The 16908-nt window shown below is 38.3% G+C and overlaps 1 protein-coding gene across 1 annotated transcript in view; it reads right to left on the bottom strand.

Moving 5' to 3' along the window:
* grm8a (glutamate receptor, metabotropic 8a) overlaps positions 1–16908 on the bottom strand; it is a gene marked incomplete at both ends in the record, with an annotated part of 304303 nt that overhangs the window by 62920 nt on the left and 224475 nt on the right. Inside the window, one exon of the mRNA XM_079263525.1 lies at positions 3469–3672. Within this exon, the coding sequence (XP_079119651.1) occupies positions 3469–3672 (204 nt within the window). The remainder of the gene's footprint in view (positions 1–3468; positions 3673–16908) is intronic.

Genomic DNA, 16908 nt, shown 5'->3' on the forward strand with positions numbered 1-16908 from the left:
TTCTTAGTTTGCTCATAGGTCTTCTCTTTAAACAGAGACACAGCAGAGGCTCAGACCCTTTAAAGAGAAATGAAAAAAAGTACTCAGAATTTAAGTAAATAATACATCTAAGCTCAGAACCCTGAAATATGACATATAGATTCATATAATATTCTGTTCTTTAAAACAAACATAATCGCCAATCCACCAGGGCTTCTTTTTACAATTTACTATTGATCATTGCATCAGAGCACTAGAGTGAAACATATATATATATATATATATTTTAAAGCAGGAAGAATAATAACTTCAAGTGGGCAAGATAGAGCAACCAACAGTTCTCTGTGGGGGGAAAAAAGTGATTGCTTTCAGAAACTAGGTGGTAAAGGTGAACAGAGAGCTGGAGATATTATATTCCTGTGGAATTACAGTAACTGGTGTTAAACGAGGTAAAGACAGGGGGAAGAGTGCAACTTGCTTGGCACTAGGGGAAAGAATTTATGTACATAAGTTAACATTTTTACAGCCCAGACGTTTTATTGCACATGGAAGGCAGATGGTGCGATGCGACACTGCTCTGCACAAAGCTGGAGACATGTTGCCGTCTCACAAATCGCCCTTGTCAACACACGGTTGTTTTTGGTGAGACTGGTGGCAACTTTCTACATTCCACCTTTCATTTTTCTTTAAGTTCAGGCGGGTTTATCCTTGCACTGCGTCTGCATCAGGTCGGGTCTGCGTAGCTGACGCAGATGGAGTGTGTGTTTATACGCGAGCGTAGGGTCTGCAGATGTAGCATGGAGTTTTTTGTGGTTCGCTTCAGTTCCAGCAAATATTTCCTGTTTTAGGACAGAAATGGCGGCCGATGGCCTTCTTTACTTTTGGACTTACATCCATATATATATGTGTGTGCATTCAGCGACAAAACCCAGACATCCGCAAATATGGAATCACACTCTGACCAATCACAGAGGAGTACTTCTGCGTAGCTGGGATGCACTTCATGATCCAAAGACATGTGTGTCAAGCCTCTGCATACCTACACAGACCTGACAGCGGTCGAGTGAAAACCTACTCAAAGCTAACTTTTTCTTTTTTTTTTTTTTTACTGCACTACTTTTTGGACGGTGATACCGACTGATCTTGAGGATGTGGCAGTACAAGATGCCCATATCGCATTACTTCCATACTTTCCATGAGTTTTTTTTTCCATCACAAGGATGCCTGCAGATTGGGAACCAGCTTGATTGCTAGACATCCAGCCTCTCATATCATTTTAACACTATAAAAAACAGATTTTTTATTCTCTCGCATCTCTTGCAGCTCATTCTGTGTACAACAACCTTCAGTGATTGAGAAGGGTTTGGTGATTCATCGGGGGATTCAGTTTGTGACCTTGAGTTTATGGGATGTTTTCTGTTGCCTCTAGGCCTGCAACAGATAAAAAAAAAAAAGAAAAAAAAAATCACCTAAGCACAAAGCTGCTGCAGAAAGAGCAATCAACGCCTGCTGAAAATGGCTTTCAGACACTTCCACCAAAAGCTGACACAGATAGCTCCAGAAACATTCTGCACCCATTCTCACACACATATTCATGCTTTTTTTTTTTTTTTTTTTAATCTTACCCCCGATATCAGACAAACTCTCCTGTAATGTACACAATGGAGCAGCATATCTGTATTCCACTCTCTCGCATTCAGAATGGATGTATTCCACACTGTACTGGGTGGAGGAACACAGGAAATGAAAAGGAGGTGGAGGAGCGCCGAGAGACAAGGAGATTACTAAGGAAGTATTTAAAATATCTTTTTGATGCTTCTTGCATTCAAACAAATGTTTTTCCCCCACTAGAAGCAGATCAATAATAGATCAAAAAGGGGACATGACAATAGGTAAGATAGCATGAGAGGTGAAAAACGGCGTGCCATTTCAGTGGATTAGACTGACAAAGTGAAAATATGGTTTAGAAATAAAAGAGAGAAAATACACAGTTATTATTGTGAATATTTTTAATTTCTTGACCTTCAGAATTTCATTTTAATGCATTTAAGTTGTTCATATAGACATGGTTATACTAACAAATGCATATTTTTTTTAAACAAAATTGCCTTTTACCTTCATGCAAAAGCAGTTTTGGGGTCCTGAAAATGATGGGAAAACACTTTCCCCTGGAAGGAAAACAACTTCCTGGGGAAAGTTTTTCCCATAAACCAGCTATGCTGCTCATATGTGAAATTGCTTTTGTAGCTTGAAGTGTTATGAAGTGTGCAGGAATGTGTCTGTGTGTGGCTTGTTCAACAACATTTGCTGACGACTGACAACTGCTGAACTTTTGCAGCCTAACAAAGGTTACTTTGGCATCTGGCTTGCATCTCATCTCTTCTCTGAGCTTTCTCCAACGAATAAAATTCAGTCTGATGTTGAATCTCCTGCTGTCAGTTTTAAGGTCATAAAACTGTCCAGTATTGCTATAACTCTTCTAATGAAAAGGCAATGGACGACTGCCAAGATGGTGCTGATCTGTTTACATGTTTTGATACAGTTATACAGCTACTTAATCATGTCAGCAGGTTTCTATGGCCTTGTATGGATAGGATTCTTCTATGGGAAAATCTCTAATTCACTCTAGTGTATCTCTGAATTCCTGAAGCAGTGTGTTTGTGTGTTAAAAAACAAAAGGAAAGTACTGATGACTAAGTTTACAATATCTCATTTTAAAGGAGCAATAATTTTGACTCAGTCTGAACAAATGATGGAAAAAAATGTTGATCTGGTCATTCTTGTAGAGGTTTTTAAAACCTTAAGAGTCTCCTTATTATGAATAAACAAAGTAAAAAAAAAAGAAACCTTATATGATGAACTTATTTCTAACAGGGATTCTAGTAAAAGTGAGTTTTCAGAAGCAACTTTAAGAACACACTGACTTTGGAAGTCTGTGGAAACGTGTTTCATTACAGCCGAGCCCTGACAGAAAAAGCGGTATAAGATCTATGCTCTGAGTTTTGCACTGTGCTCTGCATTGGACGGTGCTGTTCATTATCTCATAAGTCTTTCCCTCTCTTTATTCCCCCATAAATATAGTTGATTTTAAAAGAATATAAACGATTTCTCAGACAATACACATGCATTGTTAAGAAAGGTGGTGCCTGCAACGAAAACCAAACAAAACTTTGATCTATAGGCTTATAATTTCCTTGACTTTAAATGCAGAGTTTTATTTTTCCCAATCTGTGCTCCGACTCGAAGCACTGATGGCAGACGGACCGTATTTGAGAGAGTAGAAACATAAAGAGTGGGTTGAGGTGAGTAGTTTATGGGTCAAGAAACTGGCTTTCCTTAATGAGGAAGTGTGTTTTCTGTGTGTGTTTGCATGCATCTCAATGTGTTCCTGGGGGTTTTTTGCAACCATTTAAGCACATTTGCACCTATATCGATCTTGAATTGCAGAATGTTTGCAGTGATATGTTTGAAAGCCACAAACAAACTCACCGGTGAAGTTGACGGCGCGAATGTGGCTGAGCAGCTCTTTGCCATCGATGTTGCTGGCCATCCGTGGACAGAGGCCCGGGTAACCATAGCAGAGCTCTCGGTGCATGCGATGCAGAGCGTGTGCCATGGCATAGACCGCATCCATCACAAACTGAACTTTCCCTTCTTGCTCGTAACTGGAATCCCGGCCAACTTTTTCTAAACCTGTTAGAGACACAAGAAAAGTAAAGGCATAAGATCCCCGAGCATATGAAGATAAGGATTCTTTATCACGATCGACACAGAAAACTCCATCCAGAGTGGACAACAAGGAAGTTTAGGAGTGTAAACAATTTAGCTGTGGTGGGGAAAAGTTGTGCCAAAAGTGGGAAAAAGGACAGACGGGGACAAAAAAAAGGACAAGTAAGGCATAAAAATAAAAAGCAGCAACACACTTCCTTCAGGTTTAAAAAAAAAAAAAAAAAGAGTAAAGAAAGACAGCGAAAGAGAGATGAAAATGTGCAAGACAGCTTGACCAGTGGACAGGCAGCAGAGCACTCCCATCAGCAATGACAAATACCGCCTTACAGTCCATTCTCGCCCTGGTAGCAGAGTTACAGGAGGAGGAACAACATGTTCCTTCCTAACATCCTCTGAACGTCTGATAATGGCATTTCTGTGTATGATGCCAAGTCAGAAAAGTGTTTGAAAAGGGACTGAGAAAAAAAAAATCCTCTTTTATAACCTTGTTGCAAAGCAGCTGTCCATGAGCATTTGTTTTTACTACATCTTAAAAACTATTTCCTACATTTGTTCTTTATTTAGCAATTAGAATCATTTAGTTCTTCTTCAGTCATTTCCCTTAGCTTATCTTATTTCTGAAACCTAATTAATTACTGTAAAGTAACGTTGAGGGAAGAATATTTTCATATTTGCATTTGGCCTGCACGTTAACGTGCATAACATAACTCGAAGGCACGCACTCACCCAATCCCTGTATCTCCCACTGACACACTAAGCACTGCACATGCACTCACAAAGAAAAACAAACACACAAATAGCCTGTCAATTGCGATTTATTGAGGCTTTTATGCAATAACTCATTAGCATAATGAGCTAATGAAGAAGGAGCCAGTGAAAATAAAACCTCTTTGATGCATTAAGATGGAAATCAGCGACTGAGTGCAACATTCATTTTCCCGGTTTTTCATCAGAAAGTTCAGAAAGAAGGCGCTTTCGTTGTTGTGATTGCTTTATGTTTCACTTCCACCTCATTCTCTCATATCTCCTCTCTTTAAAATCCTCTCCTTTGCCTCCCGTCCTCGCTTTACTGCGTCTCTCTTCACCCATTTCATACGAGTGGCAGTCACCTTCGGGCGACTCAGACTGAATCCGAACCCATCTGGGCCAAGTTGAATTAACAAGACCAGAGGCGCCTTCAATCAATATGAGCACCCATAAGGAATTAATGAGGTCTCCAGGATGAAATCCAATCCACTGTTACAGAGGGCTGTCTGCTGCTTTGTATGCATGCCTATATTTGTGCAGGAGCCACCAACAGGAAGTTGGCTGTCAGAGCTGCATGTGTGGTGGGAAAGATAAGCACCGCGGTGTGTGTGAGCGACTCCAATCAAAGTGCAACTCTTCTTTCGGCTGTAGCTTCTCCAGAAGATTGACAGTTTTTCCTCTGCTGTGCGTGACAGAATACTTTCTTCACCTGAGCGCCACATTTGCACACTTTTCCTCGCATCAGCTTCTAAAAATATTAAAGCCAGTTGAACGTTACCGGCTAAAGTAGGTTGAATGCATGCGATGCAATATTGATTTTTTTGTGTGGACACATTGCAGAGGTGATCAAGAAGGCCACCGTTTGATAAATATGCCTTTGCGAACAATGACCTGCTTAAGGCATTAGATGCAAACTGGGAGTCAAAACTTATTGATTTGTTACTGTGAAGCAGACATGAGGAAGTAACTTGTTGCTGCTGTTGCTCATCAAGGCGAGCCAACAAGAAAACCAGCTGAAGAAATTCCACTAACCGTTGCTGAGATGCAAAAGTATGCACTTTTGACCAGCATTCAAATTTCCACACACTCACACTTCAGCAGTCCCTGAAAAAGAGCTTTTCCCATCAACATCTGGAGATGAGCCCAGTTTAAACTTGCAGCTAAATCTGTATGCAGTCATCTTTATTTCCTGCCAGATGCAAACAAATCATATGGAGTCAGTTTTTCTGCTTAATATTCCTCCCTGCTGTTCTTTTCTTTGATTCTGATTGAAAAAAAAAATAGGTGTAAACAATTCTGTGTAAATACATTTTGAGCTGAGGTGCAAAACTAAACTATATTGTTTTTTTTTTAAGATGAGTTTTTGTTGTTGAGTTGTTGCGGTTTCTGCATTGTTCTCATGTTTTGTTAACTGTAGTCTTGTTTTAGTTGTACTTTTTCTATTGACATGTTTTGTAAAACTGTTAAGCTTTTTTCTTATTGTTTTTATTTCATTTAAAAAAAAACATCTTAATAATAATATATATATATATATATATATATATATATATATATATATATATATATATATATATATATATATATATATACATACATACACTATTCACAAAAAGTTAGGGATATTCAGCTTTGGGTGAAATTTCACAACAAGCCTAAAATGCATTAAAACCTGTACAGGTGAACTTAATGTGGTCTTCTCTAAGCTTTTAAATGCACATGTCCAACTATTAAATGTTTCAATAAATTTTGCACAAGTTGCTGTTCTCTAACAAGGAGCTTAATGGCAAAAATCACGGCAGGTGTGTGATCCTTGAATTGACCAATAAATGTCCTGGTTCAATTAGAGCTGGTGTTTAAACAGTTGTCCTCATCATGCTGTTCACATTTTGACATCATGAGACCAAGACGACACCTAACAATGGAACAACAGTCCCTTGCCATTGCGATGCTTCAAACAGGATGTTCTCAGACAGAAGTGGCCACTGAGCTTGGAGTGTCACAGAGTGTCATCAGCAGGTTGCAACAGAGATATGGAGAGACTGGAAGAGTCACAGAAAGGCCTAGAAGTGGACGTCCTTTGGCCACATCCCGTGCTGATGACCGCTACATTGTGAACACTGCCCTGAGAAACGGGATGATGAATGCCACTCAACTCCAGGCACGTTTAAGAGAGGTGAGAGGCACCCAAGTGTCACGTCAGACCATTCGAAACCGTTTCCATCAGCGTGGTCTGCGTGCTAGACGACCTGCACGGGTACCTGACCACACCACCAGGCACAGGCATCATCGTCTTGCATGGGCCAGGGAGCATTTACGCTGGACGAGGAACCAGTGGGCCTCAGTGCTGTTCTCTGATGAAAGTCGATTCACACTGAGCAGAAATGATGGCCGGCAACGATGTTGGAGACGTCAGGGAGAGCGCTATGCATCAGCCACTGCTGTCACCAGGCCAGCTTTTGGTGGTGGCGGTGTTACAGTGTGGGCAGGGGTGTCCACTTGGTACAGAACTGCCCTACACTTTGTGAATGGTACAGTGACAAGCCCATACTACCTGAATAACATCATTAATCCAGTGATTGTGCCCCTACATGAACGGCACAGGCCTAATTTCATCTTCATGGACGACAATGCTCCTGCTCATCGAGGCCGCATCATCAGGGAACGGCTGTTGGAGACTGGTGTACCTCAAATGGAACGGCCTGCACTCTCTCCAGACCTGAATCCCATTGAAAACCTGTGGGATCAGCTGAGCCGTCGTGTAGAGGCTTGATACCCTGCACCCCAGAACCTCAATGACCTGAGGGCTGCCCTTCAAGAAGAGTGGGATGCCATGCCTCAGCAGGCAATAAGTTGCCTTGTGAACAGCATGAGACGTCGTTGTCAAGCTGTAATTGATGCTCAAGGGCACATGACGAGATATTGAGACGTTCAAATTTTTTGTTGTGGTGTAACTACCATTGTTGTTACCTTTTGTGTTGAATGAATTTTTTGAGATGAGGAATTCAGTAGTGCATCCTTCTACTTAAATGTCTTACTTTTATGATATTATATCACTGTAGCATGAACATATTGCATTTTCCATAAATTTCACCTGAAAGCCAAATATCCCTAACTTTTTGTGAGTAGTGTATATATATATATATATATATATATATATATATATATATATATATATATATATATATATATATATATATATATATATATATATAAATATATATATATAATACAAAAACATTTTAAAGTAAAACTGTTAAGCTTAAGATAGCTTGAAATGTATTTTGTTAATTATTCTTGTTTTTAATGTCTTGAAAAATGTTTCTGTATTTTTGGTTCTGTCGTTGTGTTTCTGTGTAATCATAATGTTAAGCTGTAGCTCTTTTGATTATTGCTCCTGAATTTGATACTAACAGGCTGCCGTACATGACTTGTACATGTCAAACAGTAGAACTAAGACCTCAAACAACAGCATTAAAAATGGGACTGATGCTGCTGAAGCCAAATGAAAGCACTGCTCAGCAATGTGGGCTGAGGGTTGTACTTGACAAGCTGCTGTGTGTTACTATGGAAACAAACACTGTTAGAAAAGTTGAGCAGATTGAAGTTAATGCAATGGGCTAAATGACTAACTGCATGATGGTTTAGCCAGGTGCCTATTAACATAGTTTATAACTTATCCTATAGCAGATGTTTCCCAACACGATGGTGTAAATTTCACACTCAACTACTGTATAAAAAAAAAAAAAAAAAAAAAAAAAAAAAAATGCAAACATCTTGTTTGTGAGTCAGGTGTGTCAGCTATAGACACAGATGGAGCTACAGATCAATGAAGTGAATCAATCTTTCACTGATATTTCTTATAGTTATGGTTATGCAGTCAATGCTTCAATGCATCATCTGTTATATAATGAAGCTATATAATGAAGTTTTCATGAAAGAAATATTTCGGTATCCATCACAATGACAAGTTTTTTCACAGAACGTTATATAAAGTGGCACATAAAATCCTCCATGACTTGGCCCAAATAGAATTAGCAGTGTTGTCATTATTGTTCATTTGATTAAATTCACTTGTTGTAAGTCAATATGAGGCAATGCATGTACCCAAGCATTACTGACTTCATACATTTTTTACACATTACTTTTGACTTAATTTAAAGTAAACTGCATAATAAAACGGCAACGATGAACGCAATTTACCTTGAGGAAGCTTCTTTTACATGCACAAGGCTGGCCAAACTAATATGCTTGCACAAAAGGTGATATTTTTTCAATCACAGTTCTGTTATGTTAAAGAGAAAAAAAAATAAATGAGAGCAGACTGAATGGAGAAGCAGTAGACTGAACAAAATGTCAGTAAAATACAAAAACTGTCACAAAAACCAACATCAAATGGGATCAAACAGATTTAACAGCTACAAAACACATGAAAAAAAACATCCAAAAGAGGATCAACAAGTATGAGTCCATGGGGAGACGAATAGGACCCAAACACTCATGCCGTCCACTAGAATTAAATTTGAGTGGGTGGTGCAACAAAGAGGCAACAAAACTATTGAAACAAGATTAAAACTTGTAATCAGAAAGGGCCTTGAAACAGCATGTCAGCCTGTGTTTGGGGTTTCTTTTTAAAATCTGAATGTAGCATAAATAAATCTCTGTTCAGCCTTTGTCAGATTATAGAAAAACGGATTATTAGTGACAAAACCAAATGTCAATCATTTAAACTATTGTCAATTATATGAAATTAGGTTTCAAAACCATGACAAATTGAGCAGCTGTTTCCACTCTGAGATGCTGGAAACATGTCCTGTCATCGTTTCAGATCAGCTCAAGTGAACCGCAGTGGAGGAAATACAGACGACCCAAAAGGTCATTGAAGCTAGACTAAGTTATTTAATGTGAAACCAGTAAAACATTATTGATAAGAATTGACATGGCAGATGTTTGCAAGGATCGTCAATTTTCCGTTGCACTAAAGTCAATCCACTGTCCATAAAAGCAGTGTTAGTGTCATGGCGGCAGCTAAGGGCAAAATAGGAGCTATCACACGCCAGCCAAAGTCACATGACCGCTTCGTAAAACCAATGTTAAAACCCTCTGTCAGCATTGTCTCTTTTCAAAATAAAAGCTGTAAAGAAATATGTGCTGGTTCCTGAAAAGTTCAAGCAGAAACATTCATCTGTGGTACAGAAGGTGTAACGACATCCAGAAATGTCCACCAACTTCCAAGATCATCTCCTAGAAGTCAGCTACCAAACTGGGTCGCCAGAACAGCAGAACTTGCACAAGACTCCCAGGGGGTGGGTAGAAGCACGTCCAAGCCTTTTGGACAAAGAACTGCAGAATTTTCTGGTGCAAAGACTGGACAGCGGCGGACTGGTGAAAAGTTTAATTCTCGCATGAGGAAACCTTCCATCTTGTAGGGAAATTTGGAAAATGAAAAAAAAATGAACATGACCATAACCGCCATCAGACACGACTTGGTCCAGAAACTTCAGTGTAGTTCAATGTTGCCGAGTCCTCTGCATCAGCAAGAGGATCAGCACAGTTAATACTTTTGCACAAATTAGATTTCCCTGTTTAGCTCATAAGAACCTTTACACACAGTAAATACTTCTTGTTGTTGGGCTTTTGTTGTTTTGTTTTGTTGTACAAAACATACATTCAGCCAGATGCTGGTGATGTGAGGAGAAACTGCAGGAAGCATTTCTCCACCGGTGCTTTTTAACGTCTATTTGATAGAAGAGTCCAAACACGTAAAGTATTTTTCCATGTTGCCCTTATTTGTCCATGTATGTTACAGTAATGTGACTTTTATGCAAAAGGATTCAAATAAACATGTGAATGTGATTGAAAAACATTTGATTTGCTCAGCTAATCAAGCCAGCTGTATATATGCTGGTCTTTTTATGATTTTACACAACATAGCCCTGTTTTTTTTCTTATAAAGCTCCTAAATATTTAAATATGAGTGATGCTGTAGCACCAGACTTTAGCCCAGTTACAATATTATAAATATGTGCATATGCAAGTGCATATGCTCTGTACATGCACCCACACAAACAATGGCTGATAATGTGACTCATCTACTGCAACTCTCCCAGAGCATCAGAGGATGCTGCAACTTGTGCTTAAGGGGTCAAAGCCCCAAAACTATTTAAATGGTAATACAGTGTAACTCTGTCACTCAGGCTCATTGAGGAAATAACAACAGAGGCAATGACAACATGGATTTAAACATCAGGGGAATTGCTTTATTGTACCATCTAAAGTAGAATAAAATGTGTTCTAACACATTCTGTCTCGCTACCAAAACCCCCTATGCTGTCTGTCCAGTGTTCTATCATAACCACAGAGCTAATTTTCCCAAAATTTACTGATTAGGTGTTTTATTTAACACATCAAATGTGCAAATGAAGCTTGAAAACTTAAAAAGACAAAATAAAAAGTCTGAATATAACAAACTAAATGCAATAACTCAGAGAAACATGAAGGTTAAAAGTTCATGAATCAAACAGGATTTCTCCAGGTAGACATTTCTCAATAAATTGCGTGTTTTGTTTTTTTTTTTAAGCTGAAGGCTTCTTTTTTTCTCTAGAAGATAATATGAACTCACGCTTGTTTGCATTCAGCATTTGTGCAAATTTCCATTCGTGGGGGGAGCGGCAGAACAAAGTATTGTACTTTGAGCCATAGATCAAGCTGCCATACAATAATGAGAATTTCTCTCTGCTGCTCTTATAAGACGTGAAATGACATGATGCATCATTAATCAGCATATCGCAAGAAAATGCAATCCTGCCCTGAGACAGCTAAACGACTGTTACTGTTATGAGTAGCGCTAACTGGAAAGACACTACTGTGTCTGTTTCCTGGGGTTGCGTCAGGTGTTGAAACTGGAGCAAAGGGTGTGTGTGTGAGAGAGGAGTCTAGTACAATGCAGCTTTGTTGAATCTGTCCATGCAGAGTCTCCAGCTTGTGACGTCAACGGAACCCATTTATTTTGTTTCTGAAAATGATCCGTGCAGGTGCAAACTAAAAATAAAGCTTTGCTCCAGTGTTGAACACAGTGATGCTAATATTCATTATGGTGCACTTCTGAGAGGACTGCAGAGGAGATAAATGGGATTTCAGCTTGAGATGGAGGCAGTACAGTGATGAACAAAATGTTTATATGTTGATATGCAGGCTGTCAGTCTTGTATGCATTAAACTCTCCTCCATTTTCCAGCCAGCAGCTGCTAAATTAAATTCAGCCTTTCTGCTTTCTGTTAATGACATCGGAGACCACCGGCAGCTTTGGTTGGTTGGCTGCTTAGTTAGAGAGGATTTGCACTAAAATTCAGAGGGAGGAAGAGAAAAAAAAAGCTGAAAACACTGAGAGGCAGAAGTACAGATGAAAAGTAGCTTTCATGTCTCATAAAAGTTCAGCAAAGCAAAAGCTGCTTGAAGAGGCAATCATCTCCATATCTGCCTGCGAGTCGTTTTTCGCATTTTGTGGTTGATTATTTGTTCTTGTTGCATAGGAATGCCGGCTGGCTGCTGTGATCCATTTAGATCTGTACAAATGCATTTCTCATCTGGGTGCTGCTTCAGAAAGGCCACAGGGAAAAAAAAAAAAAGTTCAAAATGTGTTTTCATGATGAAAGTTTTATATCAAATTAAGATAATCTGCTGTGTTTTTATACTGACACCTGCTGTAATAAATGACACCATTGTGGCATAACATGTAAACCAACAGCTCTGTAACACTGAGTCAAAGTGCTTTAAAGGTATTTTAAGACATATTTTTTTTAAATATTTTCCATTGTTGTACAATATCAAATATTTTGGTTTTAACATCTAAAAAGAGCTCTTGAAATGCTTCTAAAGCTGCATGAAAACCCACTTGCATCTTCTAACTTACCACTTCAGCACCGGTGCAGGGGTGATAACTGTATGGCTCACTCTGAAAGAACAGCAGGATGACTGAAGATGAAAGTCAACGATTTAATCTCAAGGCTTGAAATGAAAAGGGAATTTTGAGCAATAAGTTACTGGTTCATATTATACACGGGGAATAAATTGCTAATATGATTTCTATGTGCAGGTACTGTTAGAGTTTTTTCTTAATAATTTAAAAAGTCAGCAACAAGTCTCAAAATCTAAATAAAATAAGGAACAGACTATGGATAAATTAGTTTTAGAGCATGTTCGGGAGTTTTAGAGAGTTAGATATAAAGAAAAACAAACAAAAAAACAAAATAAAAACATGACATTTGGTCCCATTTGTCTGAAATTGCAACATTCACTGAAATGTTCGGATTACAGTGTAAATTTATATGCAGCCTAAGATGATGCTGCATTTGCAATCTCTTCATCAGTTATACAACTAACACAAAAAATAAATGACTATATACCAGTTTCTACCAGTGTTTTAAGTCTCTGACTGAATACAATAATAAATGTCACTAAAAAAAAAGCTTAAAACTCAAAGGAATGAATCTACGTTGATGTCTAGGCTCTATGGAGCCAAGATGTGTTGGAGGAATTATAATGTCAGCTCTTAGTGGCGTTATTAGCCAGCCAGCAGCTTTTATTCTGCTCTGCATGTTTGAACAACTTGGACCAGTTCAACGCATGGTTTGCAGCTAGACGGCAGCTAAGAGAGAGATCAATCACCTGCCAGCTGTCACTGATCAAACTGCAAAAAAGTAAGAGGTCTGAGCACTCAGATTATTTACAGTAGCAACCTCTCTCATGTCATAATAACTTTTTCCAGGGTTATTAAGTACTACAGATTTCAAAAGGAGTCAGACCCTGAGGAAGAAAGTGGTGGAGCGGAGCTGTTTGTCACTTCATACCTCCAAATTGATCTATATGAACAGAAGTGTAAATTAATGGAAGGAAAAGGGGTTGCTCTAAGGTCTTTTCTTTTATTGAAGTATATCACAGACATTCCAGTATGAACTCAAAGAATTGTGTGAGCTTAAAAAAAAAAAAAAAAAAAAGGGGGGGGGGGGGTCACAACATTGCTGCTTTAAATATGTAACAGATGTTATGAAATTCACATTCTTCCAGCCTGTTAACCTGGTTCCAGTGCAACGTTCTGCAGCAAAAAGCTGCATCACGGTGTTTAAATTGATACTACTTGGACATTTGCCCCTTACCTTTGCAGCAAGATGTTTTATCAGCATTGTACCATCTGAAAACTGCTTAGAAAAGTTTCAAAATACATGATAATGAGCCCAAAGTATTCACCCAGCCCCCAAACTCTCCACTCTCTGACAGCTCCTTTGGTTGCTAAAGGACATCCCAGTCAATACAAGGCTGATGGTAATAATGTTTTAGACGACTGGTGTATTTTCTAATAAAGCTACCAGTCAATGATTTGAGGGGGATGCCAGACCCTTCAATCCCCTCGTAGCAGAGAAGGAGTGTTGAGTCAAATATGTTAGTCTGCCTGGAGCATTGATTCTTTATTGGACCGAGATTTGTACAAGTCAGAGTCTATTGCTGTCCTGTGTTTGGGAAGTCAATGGCCCTGTCCATGGTGCTGAAGCAGCAGACAGATTTAAAGCCGGCTCATTTTCTTTCCATCATGATCAAAATGCCAAGCGGCAACATATAGATGTCTGCAAGAGGAAGAACTTATATAGATAGAACTGATAGATAATACACCCCTGTAGCTGCGTTTCCATGACACCTAGAATTGAGGAAAAACTACATATCAGGAAAAAAAGAAAAAAAAAACACTTACATTTTGAAATAAACTCTCAGATATCACTAAAAAGTTTTTACGGTCTCATGAGGTGGTTTTTCAGATGTTTTGATATCAAAGTATAACGCAAAATTGTAACAGTAAAAGTTTTTTTTCCGCATTTATGTGTCCCTGGATGTCAGGGGGTCATGTGACCAGTTCATTTGTGGTGAAGATGGCGCAGTGTGGGACAAAAAAATGAGAGGATTTCAGAGTATTACAGTAAATTAAAGAGGAAATGAGGGAGAAAGGCTTCCAAAAGCCATGGCAAATTCTCCGCTGCAAGTACCCCAAAATAATGCTACACGGCTACCCTGCGTAAGCCACATGTCTTGTTAGTTATCGTCCAGCTGATGAGATTTTACCAGAACTGGATTGGAAACACCTGCAAATTGCAGTTGTTGCTAGCCAAAACTTACAAATATCAAAATAACTTTTATATTGCAACAACCTATGTTAACACAACAGATCAGGTCACATGGCTACATAGAAGGTTTAGTATTTAAATGTTATATGGAGAATAATCAGGATCATTTTCAGAAATAAGTAAGTAAACTAATAAGTAAGCTTTATTTATATAGCACATTTTAAAAGCCAACAGCCAACCAAAGTGCTAGTGTGCAAGTGTGTGTATGTATGTATATATATATATATATATATATATATATATATATATATATATATATATATATATATATATATATATATATATATATGTGTGTGTGTGTGTGTGTGTGTGTGTGTGTGTGTGTGTGTGTGTGTGTGTGTGTATATAGATATATGTATATATAAAAACTCTGAAATAACTCTAAGATAATCAGAAACAATAACAGAATAAAAGCAAAAGAGAAAAAACAGATTTAAAAATGAATTTAATCTAATCCATAATCTAAAACGAATGAGCTCTGATCAACATCTGGATCTTGGAGGGGTAGCATGGCTTTGAAAACACACTTCAGGACCATCTTGACTCACATTTGTGACCATTGCCTGGTCAGATTTCAGCACCAAAACTGTTTAACAGGTTATAGGAGTCCTTCCTGGTTTAAAAGCAACACTTCCACACCAGCCAGTTCCAGTTACTTCTCATTCACAAGGAGCAAAACCACTAAAAACGTCTGCTTCACTCATCTGCTACAGCAAAGCCAGCGCTGTACCCAACATAAACATAAGCCATTAAATGAAATCAGTGAGGTGAGACTAAAGCAAGAACGGCTAAGTGCTTTGATGGATGCCTTCATGGACCAGTGTGTCATACAGATTCTACACATACAGTGATTGATTGCAGCACAGATGACAGACAAATTAATGATTTCAACAAGCTCCTTAATTAAACACCAATTTGGAAAAAAAAAAAAAAAAAAAAAACCCTTTATGAAGCTCATCACCTGAAAGTACTTTTTAATGCGTGGCATCTATCTTCTTTTCTTCTTTCTACCCGTTTGCTCATTTTATGTGGTTTTTGTTCATTTACAAGGAGGAAATGTGTTGATATATCTCAGGAAAAATTAAAACTCCCATCAGGAACAGATGAATATATGTACATGAAGGCTGCAAAATTAGCCTCTCTCCCATCTATCATAGTTGTTTGAACCACATTACAGAGTTGACAGAAGATGCTGCCTACACACTACTTCATGTCTATACATTTATATGTCCTTATGAAAGAACATGCTTTAATATGATTTTGCTTTACAGTGTAAAAGTGTCCCACCAACTCATGCAAACCCCCACATGTCCTACTCTAACCCTACTCTGGCTTAGAGTTAACTTTGAGGCTAATCGCCTAAGAAGAAATGAATAATTGATCAAAGAGAACAGGAAATGAGCATAAGACAGAGAATGTTGTCTTCATATTTTGACAAGACGGCGCGGAAGCCTGGGGTTCTGTCAACACAATGCTGCACAGATAGCAATTCATTACGTACAAGTATGTGTGAGAGTTTACACAAATATAACCCAGGGTTTGTACCGTGTGTTTCATCATGTTTCATCATATATATAAATATATATATATATATATTTGTTTTGGAGATTCAAACAACATTAAATGACTTTGTTGTAATGAAAACAACCTACTATTATGGTAAAATTGGCTTTCTTGGTGTTGGTGTATGATCTGCTACTGGAGTACAGCATTGCTTCAAACTTAAGTTGCTTTGGCAACTATTCAGAGAAACTGTAAGTGTTTACTGAATATCTACTTGTAATTTGCAGCCTTGAACGTTTTCCATCAACATGTTCTATAACATTAGTAGGTATTTGCAAGGTAGACTAAGTAAATTACATGTTGTCTTGGAAATACTGGGAACATCGCTGTGGTAACATGGAAAACACAGTTGAAACTTTCTGGATAGAATGAAAAAATATTTTGCTGTGTGTTTGAACATGTAACTAATCAGTTTTTCCAACTCTTAACACTTTAATGGCTTAACAAAGTATCGTTGCAGAACAGAAAAACTATATAAATGAAGACTGGATGTAAAAATAAAGCAATCAAACGGAAGTTTTTATGTCTGGGATCAAACATGAGTCAACAGTTTGGGTTCAGGTGTTTATCTCCCCCTTCTCTCCCTCCCTTTCCTATCCTCTTACCAAAGACTGTGTTAATTTTTGATAACATAAACTTTATAGAATAATGTTTTCACATTGCTTTTCACTGCAGCATGCACCTCAGGAAGATAAGTGGCTTATTGCAGCCGTAGAGCAGTT

Source organism: Telmatherina bonti (assembly GCF_933228915.1).
Source record: "Telmatherina bonti genome assembly, chromosome: 23".
Taxonomy (NCBI): Eukaryota; Metazoa; Chordata; class Actinopteri; order Atheriniformes; family Telmatherinidae; genus Telmatherina; species Telmatherina bonti.